Consider the following 19,802-nt stretch of genomic DNA (forward strand, 5'->3'; position numbering starts at 1 on the left):
CCGGTCCTGACATAGGGTGTTGGCGGGCCCTATACAGGTCCAAATATAGAAGACACTGAGAGGAGGGCTTATAAGCCATTGCAGTTCAGGAATGGGCTACTGGGCTCGGTATTAGGCCAGTATTACCCGCAGGCAAGTTTCCACTGACTAAAGCCATGTGACTAGCGACGTTCCTGTTAATCGCGAGCTCTTCTTCCACTCAAGAGCGTTTCCTGGGTTCATCTCCATCCCTCTCCCATCCGGCCAAAAGCTAGGGCCATCCTTGGGAAACGCTGAGGCCTGCGGGCGCGTTGAAAGATCGTAATTACGCCAACTGCAGACCCCAGGGGTCTTCGGTAGGGCTTCTGAAGGTCCTACTGGCTAATATGGTGAGTTCTACGCCGCTCGTGAAACGGCACGGCGGTGGCAGTCTGGAGCAATATTTTGTTATTATGATCAAGCATCCGGCAAAAATCGCTGCTAATGCCCACCCCGATTGCGCAGTGCGGTTAAGATGAATGACGCTTACAAGCTTGTGATGAATACCTTCTGGAAGGGTGCAAGCGATTGATACACAGATGGTGATCTGAGTCCTGCAACAGGTTCAGAGCCACCACGGACCCCAGCGTGGGTTGTGGCATTACTAGCTAACCCCCCAACGCAAGTAGCTAGACTACTAACAACCCGTGACCGAGACGTCATCCCGTGCTGCGCCTTCGGGCGTTGTTCAATCAATTCGAGGCTGTGTTGAGTCACCCGCCCCATCTGCTGGAGTTCGTCTTAATATCTACCGTAGCGGACATAGCAACATGATGATGACGTGCGCTCAGAGGTGTCTACTGACCACATCATTCCTCACAAGTGTTACTTCTGAGTATGGGCCTGAAGAAACCCGGGCGAACCCGACGCAACCCAAGGACTACAAACAATAAATACGCCTTCTATATAAGCACCATCGAGCCAGTATACCGTCGACGGGCAAATGTAATGTGAAATATTCATAATGGGTGTTCACGGTGAGTCACCAGCCTCTATTGAGAGGCATACTGCCGTAGAGAGAGTTGCTGCTGGAGCCATTGTCACAGTGACCACCCGAGAACTCGGTCATGCGCTCATTCAATCAGACTTTGTGGTATTTTCAAAAAGCTCTACTTTTTATGCTTTTGCTTTGAATTTCGAATAAAGTACATTGTATCTCTCTGTCGCTTCGTGTCCTGCTAGTTTGGCGAACAACAGTACAGTAACCACTCTGCGCAAATCGCACACCTTGGCATTGCATGCAACAAGTCAAAGCATTTTCGCTGTTCGTGCTCTGGATCCAACCCCTTCCTCTTCTTAAGTTTTTAGTACGCAGGAAAAGTGGATATCACTAAATAGAGGAATATCAGCTGCAGTGCGCCTGCATGTGTGCCATCGTTCGGGGTGCTGACGACGCCCCGCCGCCTTTCTTGCTTCGGACGTGAGGCTTCGCCTCACTGCGCCACTGGCAGAATTTTTTTTAAGCCTCTTCTCCGAAGCACCCATGCGGGTGGTATTCCATTGTGACTCAAAATGGCGGCCCCGAAAATTGGGTGCCTTCGCACACAAAACACTTTTTTTCTGCATTTGTGAACAGCGACCGCCTCACGACTGTTGCGACCAGCAGTCGGATAGAACTAGGAAGATGGAAACGTGACGCAGTTTTGAAAGGGCGCAAGAACGAACTTATGAAGTGCAGCCCAAAGTGAACAGGGCAGTGGAAAACGTTAAGGTGCTAGCCAACGCTTCCACGACAGGACTTGTCAACGTCTAAATAAAATGATCAGGTCAGTTTAAAGTATGTTACTGGAAGAAGGACAGGACGATTAGAATGAGCCGGGTCTTGGTCTTTGCGTAGAAGATACTTGCAGTCGTGTGCCAACGGAACTTCGTAGCAAGTACTTGCGGTATGCACCTTGAACCCTGTTGCGGATTTCACTATGGATCAGCAAAGCCTAAAGCAGACAAAGAATTCTGCAACCTAAATCTTTTTGCTGTCTGTGCAGGTTCTACCCAGATTTTTCTTTGTGGCTTTCTGGATCAACGTGGTCCACTGTAGCTCCCCTCTGCGGACCGGCTTCGTCAGCGTGTTTCGTATGCTTAGATTTTGTTCTGGGACTACCTTGACTGAAACCATATCTTCCGTGTCCAACTTCTTTGTGCCAATGGTAAGGGAAACATCACTGCTTGCTTCAATTGTTAACGATAATTTAAACAGATGGTTTCAAATGTTATTTGCTTCCTGATAGCATTCTTCTCAGGTCGCCTTGAGTGACGATTGCCGTAAGGCAAACATGGTGATTCGTAAAATAGAAATAACAGGCATTGCACGAGAGGTGAGGCCCGCGGGATGAGGCAAGTGCTTTGCCTTGTTGAGAAACGATATATTATACTCCCGCATCACGAGGAGCACTTAGTTGATGGGCTCCTGTTGCGCTACTTAAAAATGTAGATTAGAGAAAGATGTCTCTGTATTTCTCTATATGAGGTGGATCATCATGGAGGCGGGAGTCATACATACCAAAGTAACGTGAAAGCAACAAAGTGGAACGTAACGGTATAATTTGCTGCGAATACCGGCAAAGCCGTTAGAAAAAATGTTCACGAGTAGTGCAGCCTTCCTTTCGTTTTGTTATAGCGTGAATTACTATGTCTCAAGTCGAGTAAGCACGGAAGTGCGCTTCAACCAACAACGTAAATATCTGCCATTGTCAGAAGTGCTATATTGAATAGTTCACAAAGCGCGGGCCTGTTACATCCGCGGACTAGGGGTATTTGTAATAACATCTCACTACCACCGCCATCACCTCCCAGCATTGTGTCAAATATCTAGCAGGGAAGGAAAAATTATTTTGGTGTGCTTGCGAGATAAAAAAAAACGTACTTCCGCCCACGCAGATATCGTCAACATGCAAACCAGGTGGCAAAGGGAGCGGCATTCTAGCACGCTCTCTGGTGGCGATAAAGGTTTGCTCCGCGATAATACATATTAATAACCTTCGCTTCTTTGCATCTTCTTTTAGCTTCTCTCACCACTAAGTGCCCAAGTTCTATTATTTTGCTTTCTATATTTAAACGTTAAATACAGTCACCTAACCTTACCTTTGCGCAAGCAAAGGTAAGGTGCCTAGGTTTAATTTTTTCAGTTGTCTTCAGCTGCACCGCTCCGCTAATCAACTAGAGGATCGTGATTCGAAGGGCTGAACTGGAATAATATATTTAACTCATCTTAATCACCTCCCTGCCTTCTAAACAGAAAACAGTAAGAAGGGACTAAGCTGTCCTCCAGCGCTATCCATTTTATAAAAGCGATAACGCCAGAGGACAGCTTCCTCCCTCTTTACTCTCATACAGGCGTGTTAGTGTCTTCAGTGTGGCTGCAGGGCGGGCCGGCAGGAAACGCTGGGCCGAGTCTAGCCGCTCGAACCCCTGCCGTACAGTAGCAGGATGCGTGACACGTACAGGGTTGCCTAAATGTTCTCAAGCCACAGGGTGTGCTGTAGAGCAATATCGTCGGCCTGTTACAGCGCCTATGAAGCTACTGTGGTCATGTAGGGTGAGAACGAGCTCCTCACCTTCCAGAGCTTTTGAGCTGGTTGGGAGTCGTAAACGCCCCTGCACACAGCTCAAAAGCGGACCCTGTGTCCATAGAAACTTTCACTGACCCTATGCGCCACCAAGGTTGACACTCACCGAGAGTTTGTGGACGTGACTTCATGCGATTTTCGGGCCGTCCGGTTTTGGTTCAATGCAGACAAAAAGCAAAACATCCCTCAACCGCTGAACTGCTGAAAATTATATTTTCCAACACTCAGGACGAATCAGAACACGACTAGTTGCACTTATCAATTACCTTAATGCGCTTAATTGTAGTGAAAAAAACGAATTGTTAGAATTTAATAAATACGGCTAATGATAACAGGGGCACATCCAGTTTCAGGCGTTCGCCCCCGCTGACCCTACTACGCAGAAAAATTCACCCTTGTACATAATAATGCCTGTCTGTAAATGTTACAAACACTCGGTAAAAAATACTCTGCGAAAAATGCGTGCAAATATGTTAGCTCTTGGGTGCGATGGTGCATGTTCAACTTTAAAAAGCTTGGCAAGATTGTGCCGGCGTTTATGTGTGTGCCATCGCATTTACAAAATGCAAGAAACATTTCCTCTCACTCTGCCGAAAATGTTTTTCGCTGTCACAAGAAGTCGGCGCACTGTTTGGTGTTCTATAAAGCCTTGATCTGATGATCGCAGGCGCATCTGCAGGATTGTAAAGTCGCAGTTTTGAAGGCAGTTGAGGCATCTAAAAGACTGTTTGAAGTGTATGAGTATTGGAGAGCACGAGGATTGGGTCTACATGCGTGATTTTGAGTATCTGTCTCGCGTTTCTGCACGCCTGACTGAGTTTTACTGCATAGGGTACACCCCACCTACCAAAGAAAAACATGGCGCCTCCTCATGATGATGGCACTGCGTTACCACCGGACAAGGACGCCCCTCTCAGAAAGTGACCACTGCGCAGCCTACCTTCGCATGTCGAGAAGCATGAGTTGTTTGCAAAGGTCCGGGCAGTCGCAGCGAAAACACCACTGCAGAAAAAAGGACAGATGCCTTTCTGTGGGCGTAGATTGTCTCCTGCGCACTCATGACCGGTGACAGAAAGGAAAGAAGGATATTTTTCGCCCGGTGCTTTACGATTTCCGTCAAAGTGGGTTCACAAGCTTGCTACCGTCACACAAGAAGGAGAATTTGGTTGTTCAGAGCACGGATTGCTTCAGTGAAAAAGCGTACAGAGCGATATAAAAACACTTCAAACCAGCTTCGATGAAACATGCATAAGCAAAAACGAACACAGTGAGATTGTTAAAGCAGAGCAGCTAAGAATGTTTAGCTAAGGCAGCGGAAAAGTGCAGCAACGACCAGCTTCAGGAGTTATTCACAAGGAAGACCCATAAGGTGGACGCCCACTTAGAGCTATTGTGACGGAAGGCGAATCTGAGCACCTTGACGCCAGCGGACCCGTTCACCCTCCGAAGCTAAGCAGACTTGGTAGAAGTGCTAAAGGACAGCTTACTGGGAGCTAACACTGCCTTTTCTATGGATATTCAGGATTTTTATTACATGAATCCCAACGGTGAACTGTTTGTAACGATGCACAGTTTAACAAACCTGGTAGCAGATATATAGAAAAACAAAGCGAAACAATCAAAGTGCAGGCTATATACCGTACTCACGAGAAATTGAACTATTTCAGCCAGCTAGGCGACGCCCCGAAAGCCACTATTAGCAACCTGCGCATAAAAATAAAAGTACTATGTGAAAAAGGAACAATATCAGGAGCCCACGACGTACCTGCTCACCAAAATAAACAAGCGCTAGAGATGTAAACAGCTTGCAAATTTGGAGAGAACCAGAAAGTGAAGCATTGGTAGTGTTATTTGTGAAAAGTACTTTACAAGAACCCAAGGAGCCTAGCCTGCCAGGAGTTCAGGTGATAACCTTGCCAAACCGCCAGCTCTCATAAACACAGCTTAGGAAAGAAGAATAAGTGACAAATAAAAAGCTGACCTTGGATAAGAATACTTTGCTTCTGAAAGTTTTCGTCTTAATAGAACAAAGACTACGCAGTTCACAGAGGAGAGCTTTATGCATCCATTGTCACTGAGCTCCATGAAAAAAATACAGCTGCTGCATCAAGACCACCTAATGATGAATACTGTATATTCCATCTTGCAATTACCAATTATACAAATAGCTTTGCTCACAGAACAATCATTGAAGACCTACTTACTGAAACGTTAGTCAGAACACTTGCATGGCAAGAACTCAGCGGAATAGAAGAATGTAATGGAGAGCGGACTTGAAGAAATGTGTAGAAAAAGATACTTGCCTTCTGTAGCGCTACTTAAAATGACGCTGAAGATAACGCTACAAAACTTCTTGGTAAAATGTAATAGTTCAGCATTTTGTGGCTTTGTTGCCGCTTGTCCGGCAGCGAAAGGTGCATTTATTGTTAAGAAATTTGGATTCGAAATCGAAAACCTTTTTCCCGCCACTACCATTCGAACTCAGGACTCTCTTATAACGAAATATCACAACAGTGACGTAAAGCGGCGGAAATGGAAACGAAGACTTCGTGACTGCTGGCGTCAAGCGCTGCGGTCTCGCCCAGCAGCAGCCGAAATGAAAACTACTGCCGGCCGGACGCTGAAGCCCTCTATCAGCCGTCGTCGCTTCGTTTACGTTTTCACCAAAGTTACGGTGGATCCCGTTCACGATTTGGACAACGAAGGTCTTGCAAAGAACAGCGGCCTGCATTCAGAGACCTCAACCGCACCAGAGTGAGATGTTTTGAGGTCCCAGGCGGCGACTTTGGCGAGAAAGTCCTAGCGCCCAGAAGTCGACTGCGTGCCTGCTACCGCCGAGCCACCGTCACGACTGATGTGTAGCGACTGGTACGTGCGGGCATATTTAAATTATGTAATAAAAGTCTTCGTAGGGCTGGTTATGAAGCCTATCATCTTGGTACGGTGACGATACGAATACGCTGAGCGGTGCGTTTGATGACGTAGAGGCACGTTGAACGTTGGCTATACACAGCTCTTTTTCCTTGTCACTATTGCGCGCCGTTGGACGAAATTCATCCGAGCAGCACTTATAGAGGAACTTGGAGGTCCTCTGCTGCTCCGCCTTTGTAAAGCGAGGTGCATAACGAAACCATGCGGGCACGCAGAGCGCATAGCCACGAAACACTCGAAAACATAGCAAAACTGAGCTCTCCGCCTGTTGCGCCGCCATTCGCAGGTTTTGTTCGGCTTCCAACATTGAAGTTGTTCATTTCCGTCTTCCTCGTGTGATAAATGTGCACTAGTTATTTAAAAACAAAACTTCACCATCATAATCATCAGCCTGACTACACACCTCCAGGGCAAAGGCGTCTCCCATGTTTCTCCAACTGATTCTGTTCTTTGGCAGCGGCGCCCAGCCTATGCCTGCAAACTTCTTAATCTCATCCGCCCACCTAACCTTCTGCCGCTCCCTGCTACGCTTGCCTACTCTTAGAATCCACTCCGTTACCCTCAATAACCAGCGGTTATCTTGCCTTCTCATTACATGCACTGCCCAAGCCCATTTCGTCCTCTTGATTTCAACTAGGATGTCATTAACCCCCATTTGTTCCCTCAACCACTCTGCCCGCTTCCGGTTTCTTAACGCTACATCAATCATTTTTCTTTCTATAGCTCCCTGCGTTGTGTGTGCCCATCCTTTAGCAATGTATAAGCCTCACCTATCCTCCTAACTTCAATAAGCCCTATGACATCCCATTTAATGACCGCTAGTTCCTCGAGCATCACTGCTAGGCCAGCCACACTATATAAGGTTCGTACGTTAAACGATGCCAGGTTCAGATTCCAAGCAATACTTTTATACTTCAATATCAATGAAACACGTAACCTTCATGCACCTTTGTCAGCTTCACAGATCTGTGGAGTCTTTACTCCTATTTCATTAAGACGCTTCTACTTGCGAAATTGGCCTGTGGCGGCGATATCTGTATTTTTGCTCTTGCTATTTTCTGCCTTACAAGATCTTTGTTTTCAGTAAGAGTGGCGTTTTTGTGATCAGTAGCTGGCATTCTATCTGTACAAGGCAACATCAATTTCTCCTCAGTGTCCCGTTAAACGAACAGGCCTTTTCCAAGACAAGCCCCATTACCAGCATATATATTAACTATTTATGCATTGAGTTTCAAATTTCTCCTGACAGACAGTTCAATAAAGAAATTCATGTCTAGAGGAGGTTAAATATCCCAGAATAACCTGTATCTCCTTAATAGAAGCTAACGCGAAGTTCAGTTTCGTGAAGTTTAAAGCCACCTACACTTAAGTGTGTACAAGACTGGCTGACATTGACATAGCATGATATTGGCTGACACAAACGACATACTACGGCTGCATTTGTACGAAAGTCCTCCGAGTTTCAAACTGGTGAATTAGCTGCTTCGTAATTAATGTGCCTGTTTTTTCACGGTTTCATCACAAAGATAAGTGAAACGGGTCTTGGTTTCGGGGAGAACAATCACATTTCTGCGAAACATGGGTGGCGAAAGCTGGAACGCAAAACCTGTTAACATCAGTGTGAGCTGGCGAAAACTGACCAACATAGTCCCCAAGTACATCTTGAAAATTATTCTTTTCGCGCGCTGCGCGTGGTTCGTAGCGAGGTTTGAGCGTGGGGTGTGTTACCGACCACAGCGTCAAATGACCAAGTAACGAAATAACTAAAATAGCACACAGATAAACATTAAGATCATAAAAATAATAAGCAATGTTGTCTCATAATTTATGGAAAACCTAGCACTCGCCGGCGGCCGGCGTCTCTCACCCAGGCCCTTTGTTCTCGCCCGTGGGCGTCCTCCGAGGCCCTCGCTTCCACTACGCGCGCCCTACTTCGGCCCGCTACCATGGATTACTCAACCGTCATCCAAGGAAACCTTGCTGCGCCTCATCTTCTGCGGTCCTACAGCAGCTAAACTCCTGTGCGCCTGCACTGCAGCGGTTTACCCAGCAGACTTTCCCACCTCCTTCGAACGGATTACCACTGTTCGGTGTCCGCGTGTGTCTGCTGCTCGGACATTATCTCCCTGTGGACCCTGGACGAACGGTGACTTTTTCGCACGCACCTCGTGTGCCTGCTTTCCCCTCCTGCCTCAATGGCAACTTTGTCCTTCGGGGCTTCCTAATATCCTCTTCCCCGCGCGCCATTTTGGCCCGCTCTCATTCTCCTGCCTTCACGGCACTCCTTTGCGAGTAAATTCTACTCCGCCTATCCGCGCGCCTCTCCGGCCCGCTTTTCTCCCTCGCGCGCTACTTGTGCCCGCTTATTGCGGTTTTTCCCGCATTCCACATTCACGGCTTCTTATTCAGTTTAATCTCCATTCTGCCCCTCTATGGCTATCACGTGGGCAGTCCGCTTTTCGGCGCATTTTCCGGGCGTTCTCGTTGTTGCGCGTGCGCCCAAGGGTTGGCCGCAGTTGGCGGCACACACGGGGTGCGTGCACGCGTACTTCGCTATCTAAGGGCGGTAGTCTGCGTTGTCGCGTTCGCGATGGGAGGCCCCCGGACTCATCCGCTTCTGCCGCCACCGCTTCGCTCCGTCGGGCGCCTCGCTGCACTTTCCCGCCCGGTCCTTTCGCCGCGCTGCGCTTCTGTTCGCGCGCTCTTTTCGCCCGGGGCCGTCTCCACTCCTCTCGTCGCGCTTTCCGCGCCATCCTCTCTTCGTGCCTTCCTCGCTCCCTTTCTTCACTGCGCGCAACTACACTGCCCGCCATCCGCCCATGCGGTACTGCCAAATTTTCCTGCCGTCAAGGCATTCCCTGCGGGTGTTCACACCTCGCCCTTTTCGGCGCGCCTCAACGGCCCGCTTTTCCTTCGTGTCCATCAGACCCCCTCCCTTCGCGAGCACTTCGTGCCCGCTAATTTCTCTCTTTGCGCGTCTCTTGTCGCATTTCCTTTTAAAACTTACGTCCGCCCTCTAAGGCATTCTCTACTCGAGCGATCGGCCCGTCGGCTCGTATTCTGGGTTTTCTCGTGGTGGCGTGGGCTCCCGGGGGTTGGCCGCACTTGTCGGCACACACGGGGTGCATTGACACGCCTTCGCAATCTATGTGCGGTAGTCTGCGTTGTCGTGTTCATGGACAGGGACACCTCGGACTCATCCGCTTCTGCCGCCACCGCTTCACCTCATCGGGCGCCTCGTTTCCCGTGGCCTCCCGCTCTCTTTGCCGTCAGGCTGTTTTGCTTGCGTGCCCTTCCCGCCTTGGGTCGACTTTGCGTCTCTTTACGGGCATTCCATGCCCCCAACCCTTCGCAGCATCCTACTTCTTCCATTGCGCAGAAATTCCTTCCCCGCCATCCGCTTATGCGGTAGCCTTAACGCGAGGTGGGTGCTCGCATGACACCTTGCGATAATTAGTGCTTTTGGCGCCGCTCTTTGCCGTGCTCCTTTCGCCGTGCTCCTCCCCCTCCCCCTGTCATCACCCCCTCCTCTCACATATATCTTGAATCCCACTGTCTTGCGCAGCACCGTTGCGGTGTTCCCTTCTTATAGGAGACAGTTATAGGGCTGCGCTTTCCCTTTAATTTCACCCCCCCTACCCCCCCCCCCCACCGACCTTCCCCCATTTAGAGAATCTCAATTCCAACGCCGCAGTACCTGTAAACGTGCTCTAAGTGCTGTATCATTAAAACTACCGGCATACCGTAACGATTCGCCACAATTTCAACTGAGGTGGAGATATTATTTGTGTCTATCTTCCTATTTCGAGAAAATGTGCTTAATCGATGAGGTCCACTAGTAGTTTTCAATCATTGTGAAATTTAGCCGCACTACGCCTCAGGACCGTGCACATGCAGGGAAGAGTGCTCCGGACTGCGTGTAGCGCTGTGCCACTCCGTCCGTGAAGTGCGTCTCAGGTATGAAATCCGCCTACCGGCGTGAATGTTTACAATGGCCAAATGAATGGCAAGAGAACAGCAACTTTTGCGAATAAACAAAGCAGGGTCTAATTACCTCTGCTTTGCGGTGCTTGTCCCAGGTCTATGCGAGGCAAGCCTTACCCGCCATCCCAGACAAAAACAAAATTGTCAGCAAAAGCCGCCACCAGATGACACGCGAACTTAACGAGTGATATTCCATGAAAAACTTGTGAAGAAATTGGAAAAGAACAGGTAGGCAGCTCAGGTATTTAAAAAATTGTACGCAAAGGGTGTTGATTCACTGTGGTGAAAACGAATGAGAAAACTATCCAGTAAGTGTGCAGGAAACCAGAACGGAGAAATAATGAGCGTTAAACGCCGTGTCAAAACCACAGAGATTAAGAACTGGTTTAACTGAATAGGAAAAAAGTGCACTCTTGACCTGTCGAGAAAATAGAAAATAAAATCAAGAAGAAATCGATCAATAATGACTCAAAAAGGCAGTGCAATAATCTTTGAAGTGAGATCAGGGTGTCTTGAACGCGAAGGCACAAAGAGCAACGTATCCACGAAGATGGCATATGAGCAGTGGGTGGTAAATCCGTAGAAAGTGTGGAACATATTTTAGGGTAATGTTTCAGTGCCCATCCACATGTCCATACTGGCGCTGTCACTCTCCCTTAGTCCAATGGGGTTTATAGATAACAAAGGTAATGGGACTGAATCACCGGTACGCGTTATCAAAGAGCGATCGGAAGATTGGTGGTTAAAATCCAGGGCGAAGACGTAAAGATACAAGTTCGGCACTCAAAATTGTTCAAACTTTCAGTCAGTACAATTCATATATAAGGAAAAATAGCTAATATATAGATAATGAAAATGAATTTGACAAATTGGTTTGATAAATATAAATAACAAGAAATGCCGAGAATGGGGACCTCCCGCCCCACCCTTGTTTCAAACAGGTGCCCCTGACATACATTAATGCTTTGACCAGCAGTGACCAATTGACCAACACTGTTCCCACACACACACACACACACACACACACACACACCGTTTTTCCTTACGCATAAAAGTAAACCATTGTGTAAGTAATCCTTCAATTGTTCTGTATAAATTAGAAAGGAATCTTCTAAGCATTGCACGAACCATGACTTTCTGGCACGAGTTTAAAGATATTGCAAAAAAACTTTGCAGTGTTTATTTATTTGTGTTCAGTGCCGTCCTTGCGTGGCTTTGCCACTATGTCTGCGTCGCAAGATGCGACCAGGTTTACCTGGAATAATCGTAGCCCGGCGGAACCGATTCTACTTGGTTCGACACTGTTGCGGTTACTTTGCGCGCCGTATCTCGAAAGTTCGCTGTCAGCTTTAAATTGAGCACGGCCGATAGCGGCGGGCATTCTGTTCTACGACCGCCGAGTCAGTCAGTTTTTTGAGGGCTCGAGTCAGCTCCAATAAAGAGTTTCTTTTGAAAGTTTTTTCGATTTTTTCCTGACTGCTGGACTACCGTCACCGCTACGTGACAATACATAGGTGTGTGTTTCTTTACGGATAAAATCAGTTGCTTGTCTGCACTTATCCCGTGCACTGTTTCGTTGAACTCTTGATTCCGCAGTGCCTTTATTAACGGGGAGCGAACAACTCTCCTAGCAATGTGCTTTGATCAGTTACTTGTAATATTTGACACAAAAGTGGCAATAATTTTTACAGCAAAAACTCGTTAAACATGATGTCCGCTTTGCTTGGCTGGTCACGTTGAACCCATACATTTGAAGCTATCAAGCAGTATCGAGAAGCTTTTCCTCGTTTCTCATGTAATACCTGGCAACTAATTCCTCTGTTTATGCTTCAGTCTCATAACGTAAAGCGGTCATTTCTTTCCTCCGTACCACAAAGGAAGACAAAGTGATCAAAACTCTCTCGTCGATCTGCCATTGCAGGCCGAGTCCCTGCTTTTGGCGCACCCGTACATGTCGGTGATGACACCATCAGAAGTTTTCACCGCACTGACCTGCGGCTTCGCCACCTGGTCAGCCAACGTCGTTCCCGAGCTCGTGGACGCAGGCGTAAGTGCCGGAATGCGTTTTGTGTTTGCACATAAATAGCAGCTTATTTTCTTTATGATGTTGCAGGTAACTTCTTTCAATCCGAAAGCATCCACGCACAAAATGCAACCGTATTTAATCCAAGCACTGGCACAATCTCGCAGCGAATATTAACGACGAATCTCGCGATGCGAATGTGCCACAAAGATGAACCGCCGCATATTTGTTATCTGAAAGCCCCTGTGATGAACATGTCGCTAACGCCACTCGAACCCACCTACGGGAGCCTGTTGCGCAGCCTAGGGTCTTTTCAGTGATCACCTGCTTCCTTGAGAAGGGTGGATACTTGGGCAAATCGGCAATTGATGGCACAGATCGGGTAGCATAAAAAACATGAAGGACGAAGAAATGAAGCGCACACCATAGGCGTCCGACTATTGAAGTACGCTTCCAAGACTAACATGGCGCACGTGACAAGTAGGAACTGTGGCGCCACAGTCATTCTGAGAGAAATGTAGCCCACCGTAAGTAATACCCATATCAACTTTTGGAATTCCGAAATCTAAGTTACTGTTGCCGCTCTACCAGAACAACTTTTGGCTATTTTGACGAGTGTGCTCTGGAGTGCTTGCTTTTCCTGCGTGCTTCTCGAAGACGCATTTACTTTTGTGCTATGGAGCCAGAATTTGTTGCGCTATAGTGCCGAGGGTAACTGTGTTTTCAAAATTAAGAAACCAAGACGGATAATAATTACGGCGGGCCTCACGCCTCCCAAAAATAAAAAGACTAGCATTACGTAGTGTGAGGCATTTAAATAAATTTAAAAAATTGGGCCTCGCCTGCACCACTGACGTATCGCGTCTATAATCCCAATTTTATTATATAAATGACGAGCCAGTTGGGATCTTCCCACCGGAAGGTGGAAAGAAGTCAATAGGGAAGAGCGACTACAGGGACCCACAGTCGGAGGAGCGGGCCCAGGGAGACTCCCCTGATCTACCCTGGGACGTAACGGGCTGGGATGGGTCCTGAGGAATATGACGTATGTTGTAAGGAATGGATTGTGGGAATTGGGATGGGAATAGTGAGAGCGTGAGATTCGCCAAATGATCCTCATATAGTAAAGCTCCTTTTCAGACTTCCGTAGAGGCTCAACCTCTTTATTCTACAGCTCGCTATCTTTTGAGCTGCGGTATTCCGCAACTCGCCATGCTCGCCCAAGCTCGCCACTTTCGATCTTGCCCCACCACGTAGCGCCACGAGGCAGTCACTATAGCTGCCAATCGATTCAGTGGAAAACTTCTCCAACGAGTTTACAAGCCAGTATATCCGCTTTCAGTGGTTGTACTGAGCCGTCACTCTAACTGGCAGTATAGCTGCAAGTCGGTGCCAATTGCGCTGCGCCTGTTCATATCGCCTTGCTATGGGGTGGCGCGCCACTACATTTATCTTTTCCCATGCTGCGCCTTTCTCCGCCCTTCGCGCTCATTTTTTGTGCAGCGCAGTGAAGACGCGAGGACAGTACAGAACTCCACGAAGTCGAGGAATGCGCCTTTAACACCCACTGCTGTAAAACGATCATTTCGTTGGTTGTCTAAGGTTGTCCTTGTTGTATTTGTGATTACGTTAGTAAATACCCTGTAGGCAATGGGCAGTAAGCTAATAGGTCTGCAATTTTTCAAGTCCTTCACGTCTCTTTTCTTATAAATTAAGATGCTGTTACCGTTCGTCCAAGCTTCTGGTACGCTCGAGGTCATAATGCATTGCGTATACAGGGTGGAGTATTTCTAGCATAATCTCCCCTCCATCCTTCAAAAGAGCTGCTGTTACCTGATCTTCCGCAACTGCTTTCTCCGTTTGCATTGCTCCTAAATCTTTCTTTACTTCCTCTTTCGTTACTGGTGGAATGTCCCGTTGCTGTGCCCTACTTCCTCTCATTAACGTTCTTATTACATTGGCTGCTGTATAGATTTGTGCTTAATTCTTCACTTCATTTAACTATCTCAGCCATATCGCTAATGGCATTGCCGTCTTTGCCTCTAAATGAATACGTATGGTCTTTGACTAGGCCTACTTCTTCTTCACCGCATTTAGACTACCTCCGTTCCTCAGGGCATCCTCGATTCTCTCCATATTAAACTTCTTTATGTCGGCTACTTTGCACTTATTGATTAATGTAGCCAGTTATATTCTGTCTTTAGGGTCAGACGCATTCATACTTTGGCGTTTCTTAATCACATCTTTTCTGTCGTTAGGGGGTTTAACGTCCCAAAGCGACTCAGGCTATGAGGGACGCCGTAGTGAAGAGATCCGGAAATTTCGACCACCTGAGGTTCTTTAACGTGCACTGACATCGCACAGCTCACGGGCCTTTAGAATTTCGCCTTCATCGAAATTCACCCGCCACGGCCGGGATCGTACCCGCGTCTTTCGGGTCAGCAGCCGAGCGCCATAACCACCGAGCCACCGTGGCGGCAACAGATCTTCCGTCTTCTGAGATAGCTTGCCGGCATCCTGTCTAACCATCCCACCGCCCACTTCTACCGCGCGCTCCGTAATAACGGCTGTGAGGTTATCGTTCCTTGTTTGAACACTAACATTGTCTTCCTCGGTTCAAGGCGAATATCTGTTTGGCAGCGGTGTTCTGAATTTGTCTACTTTCCAGTTTACCCCTAACTCGTTAATGGGCTTCCATTTTACTAGTTCCTTCCAGTCTCCCTTGAAGTCTAAGCTAATTCGAGACATAATTTATCTGGTTGCCACAACGCACCTTTCCGAGGATATCGATATCATGCACGATGAGCGCATAGTATGAAGTCTATCTCATTTTTAGTCTTACCACTAGGGCCCTTACATGTCTACTTCCTCTTCTCGCGTTTGCAGAAGGAGGTATTCATGATCCGAAAGTTACTTCTTTCTGCGAACTCTATTCCTCACTGCTATTGCGAGAGCCGATCCCATAGTCATCTACCGCCTGTTCTGCGGGCTGCTTATTGCCCACTTTCAGATTAACTGTGGGCTATGATTTTAAGGCGAAAGTCTTTAATGGCTCATCGTTGTCCATCGTCCGTCCGTCCGTCCGTCTGGCCGTCCGCGGAAACTGTAACACTATAGCTGTCAATCAAATGACATCAACCCGATGAGAAAAAAATCCTTGTGCACAGCGTGATTCAAACCACCATCCTTCCGTTCCACAATCGAACGTGCTAACGACTACGCTACTTCCAGCCAACCCATATGTAGTTCACTTCATTTTTCGTTTTTTTAGAGTCCCACAAAAGCTTTTGTCTACCGTAAGAACGCTGCAGAGAGCTTGCGGAAAGGCGTCCAATCAAACGGATGCCTCCCAAACGCCCTACAGTGTCTCCAGCATTTAAGACTCACAAACAGTTTTGTACTTAATCATCATCTTAACCACACATCAGTGACACAAGCAGCAACATCGCCCTAAAGGCTTTCGCCTCACCGCACTTTACGTAAACAAAGTGCCCCCCTGAATTTTTACTTTGTTCGTTGCCGATCCGGCATCTTCATTGAAGCTTTCAACGACCGGGTCATTCTGACTAGGTGTAGGTGCGTAGGCCTGCACCACCTTGCGCTTGCACCTCTTGTGAAGCCTAATTACGACAGCTGCCACCCTGTCATTAATACTAAAGAACTCCTTTGTTGCTAGCTGTATCCTGATTGATGAGAAAACCCACACCTATTTCTCGTCTGTCCGCTAATCCACGGTAGCTCAGTACGTGTCCGCCCTTTAGTACTTTACACGTCTCATCTTTTCTCCTAATCTCACAGAGCTCTATGACATCCCATTTAATACCCTCTAGTTCCTCGACAGCACTGCTGCGCTAGCCTCACTGGATAAGGTTCGAGCGTTAAACGTTGACAGGTTCAGTTTCCAATGGCGGCTTGTCCGGAGCCAGAGATTCTTAGCACCCACCGCTGCGTCACAGGTCCGACCGCCGCCTTAGCCGCTGGGGACTGAGAGCCGGGTGTTAAGTGCTTTGTTCAGAGAAGGTTGTGGTCGAGTACTACACAAGGGTGGCCAAAGTGAGGGAGTGTTCTGTCGGTTCTGGCCACCGAGATCAGGCCGCACCTCAGACTTGGCTGTTCAATTCCATCGAGACACAGAGTATTTTTTTTTCAAACCCTGTGGAGAATTTCGCGGAACCGTAATTCGAGCCCCGATCGTATTGCACACGAGGCGGGTGTTTTACCTCTACGCCATCGCGGCATCCTTCAATCAACTACACTTAGACTTCAATCAACGAAGATATCAGGCAGGATTTCGTGAATGATACTCATCAATAGAAGATATTCACGCTATCAATTGGGTGATAGAGGAATGTGTAGAATATAACCAATCCCTATATATAGCCTTCTCTTATTACGAGAACGCATTTGACTCGGTGGAAACATTACCAGTCATGCAGGCATTGTGCAATCAGGGTGTAGAACAGTCTTATAAGAATATACTGGAAGATATCCGTAACGACTGCACACCTACCATAGTCCTCCATAAAGTGAGAAATGAAATTCCTATAAGCAACGGTGTCAAGCGAGGAGACGTAATCTGTAAGGGCGGCGGAAATTGCTGAGCCATTCCGCCTCTAAAACGGGACACATGGTGCTGAAAATAGAAAAAAAAATTGCCAAAACATTTGTTAATTTCTGGGTCATTCCACGCCAAACGTCCCAGACGTTGCGTTGCGCTCGATCATCTTAAATTTGTTCGAAAAATTAACGGAAACTTATCCTAATGTTCGTAATCAACCCATGAATTATTTTGCCGAAAAAGTTAATGGGGAATTGGGGGCAGTTTGAATATTTACGACAGGCGAGAAACCAGGCACTGCTGAATAATGGATTAAAAATTCAAATTTTTAGAAAACACTTCACAATTTTTTTTTCATTGAGATTTGCACAGATTCTGGCTTTCGATATAGTTCGGAGCATGCAGGTTTAAACGGCATAAAAGTTTTTAAAAATCAAACAAATGTATGCAAAATGTACTATTTTTGTCGTTTTTTGCTTTAGATATAATATTGCTCACGGAAATTCTGAAACAACTTATTTAATTTATAGATGCCTAATACCTATCACAAACGTTACATGCAACGAAACTGCGTACATCGAGGTAAAAATAAATAGTAAAGTTTCAACAAGTGAGTTTCGAGGCAAAAACTCTCGTTAATTACACCCTCAGATGATCTAAATAAAATTACGGACAACAGCGGGTTACGTAGAGCAATTTATTGTCTTTCATTTGTGAAATTAACTATAGAGAAAATTTTGTTCAAAGTGCAAAAAAAATTTTTGAAGTTGAGATCTCGCGCCGCAACTTGCGTCGTCGTCTCTTAACGCCTCTTCACCGCAGAGCACGACACTTCCGACACTGGATAGACGAAATGTAGAGTTCTTGTGCTTAAGTGAGGTGTGCACTGCAGGTAAGCATGGCAACGTTGAGTAGTCGAACAGGTATCCGTGCGAAAAGATTTTCTCAACGCTGCCGGGGCGGCACATGCCGAAGTGAGCTAGTTCGGTGTAGTTCTGTCGCACTCAGTCATTGTTGCCAGCGCCATGACAGACGTAGGCAACAGCATAAGAGCTTGTGAGACGCTGATCTGGAGATGATCAGAGCGCCCCTGTGTTTAAACATTCCGCGTCGCAGCAGCACCATGTGGTACGTGACCCTTGTGGCCGGTAGAGACTCATGCCCTGTTGCTTCCGATGTGATGTCTCGGTTGTATTTAATTTAAACAGTGCAATTTCTCCAATAGTATTTCATATACAACTGTAGACGAGCCACTATGCTGGCGAAGCACTTTCATGCGAGTGAAGCACCTACGCGCGAGCGGGCCGCGCTCACCGATAGCGCGGCTCGCGTTACTCGCCGCAAACCCGCAGCGGTGTGCACTTCGCATATTCACGTGTACTACGAGGCGCGTGCTCTCCGCGACCAAAGCGGGTCTGTTCGAACTTCGAAGGCGAAACGATCTCGTTTTTTTATACCATCCGCTAAATGCTGCAAGATATCTTCTTCAGCTTCAGCCCTAAAAAATGTATGACATTTGTTATCTGGTCATAATAGTCGTGCCATTCCAGGTGCTGGGTTCTGCGGTGAAGAGGCGTTAACTTAAGAGACTATGCAACTTGCGGCGCGAGAGCTCAACTTCGAAAATTCTGTTATCACTCTACACAAAAAGTTACTGTATAAAAATGTCAGAAATGAAAGGCAATGATCTGTTCTATGCAACCCGCTATCTTTCGTATTTTTACTTAGACCACCTCTGGAAGAAATTAACGAGTGTATTTGGCTCAAAACAAAATTTTTGCAAATTTATTTTTTTTACCTCGATGTACATAGTTTCATCACCTCTAACATTTGTTATAGGTTCTAGACATCTACAGAAACAAAACGGCTATTTCAAAATTTTTCAGAGAAAGATGATATTTAAAATAGAAAAAACGGCGCATTTTCATAATTTTTTGATTTTTAAAAACATTTGTTCTGTATAAAGCTGCATGCTCCGAATTTATCGAAAGCCAGAATCTGTGCAAATTTCACTGCAAAAATTCCGAAGTGTTTTCTATAAATTTGAATTTTTTAAATTAAATTTTGAGCAGTGCCTGGTTTGTCGCCTTTTCTAAATATTCAAACTTCCCTCACCCCACAAATAATTTTTTTTCGGCAAAAATATTTCAGGATTTGATTACGCATATTAAATTAAGTTTCCATGAATTTTTTGAACAAATTGGAGATGGTCAAGCGCAACGTCAGGGACGTTTGGCGCGAAATGACCGCCCTACGAACAAAGTATTTTGCTCTAAAAATGTAGCAGAGGACAAGAGACAGGGTTGCCAAAACATTGTGAAGCTATCGGCCATTTATATTGTTGCCTGCTCGGTCAAGACGAGTTCTAGAACTCCTGGCATAGATGTGGGTGAATAATTTCGTTGAATACGTCACTGTTTTTGAAATGTGTCAAGGCTTGTTTGGCGTAAGTTAGACTCAAAATCGCTCTATGGGCATATCCGGGAGTGATGCAACACATTGTTCACATGTGAGCACCACAGCTTTGCTGCGCTGCTACAAAGGTATCCGATACATTTTTTTTTGTGCCACGAGATTGCCCGTTCTCGTGCAGGTTTCATTGAATGACATCATGACTAGCGCGATCCTTGGTTCCTTGGGTTGTGTCTGCATGAGCAAGCTCGTCATCCCTGAAGTAGACAAGGTCAAAGTGAAGACTGGTGGCTTCAGCATCGACAATTCG

The 19,802-nt window shown here is 46.8% G+C and overlaps 1 protein-coding gene across 1 annotated transcript in view; it reads left to right on the plus strand.

Annotated features, from left to right (window-relative positions):
• Nucleotides 1-19,802, plus strand: part of LOC144124585 (putative transporter YutK) — an 82,308-nt gene that overhangs the window by 49,534 nt on the left and 12,972 nt on the right. Inside the window, exons 5-7 of the mRNA XM_077657366.1 lie at nucleotides 2,004-2,165; nucleotides 12,421-12,546; nucleotides 19,674-19,801. Coding sequence (XP_077513492.1) covers nucleotides 2,004-2,165; nucleotides 12,421-12,546; nucleotides 19,674-19,801 — 416 coding nt within the window. The remainder of the gene's footprint in view (nucleotides 1-2,003; nucleotides 2,166-12,420; nucleotides 12,547-19,673; nucleotide 19,802) is intronic.

This window comes from Amblyomma americanum, chromosome 1, assembly GCF_052857255.1.
Source record: "Amblyomma americanum isolate KBUSLIRL-KWMA chromosome 1, ASM5285725v1, whole genome shotgun sequence".
Classification (NCBI taxonomy): Eukaryota; Metazoa; Arthropoda; class Arachnida; order Ixodida; family Ixodidae; genus Amblyomma; species Amblyomma americanum.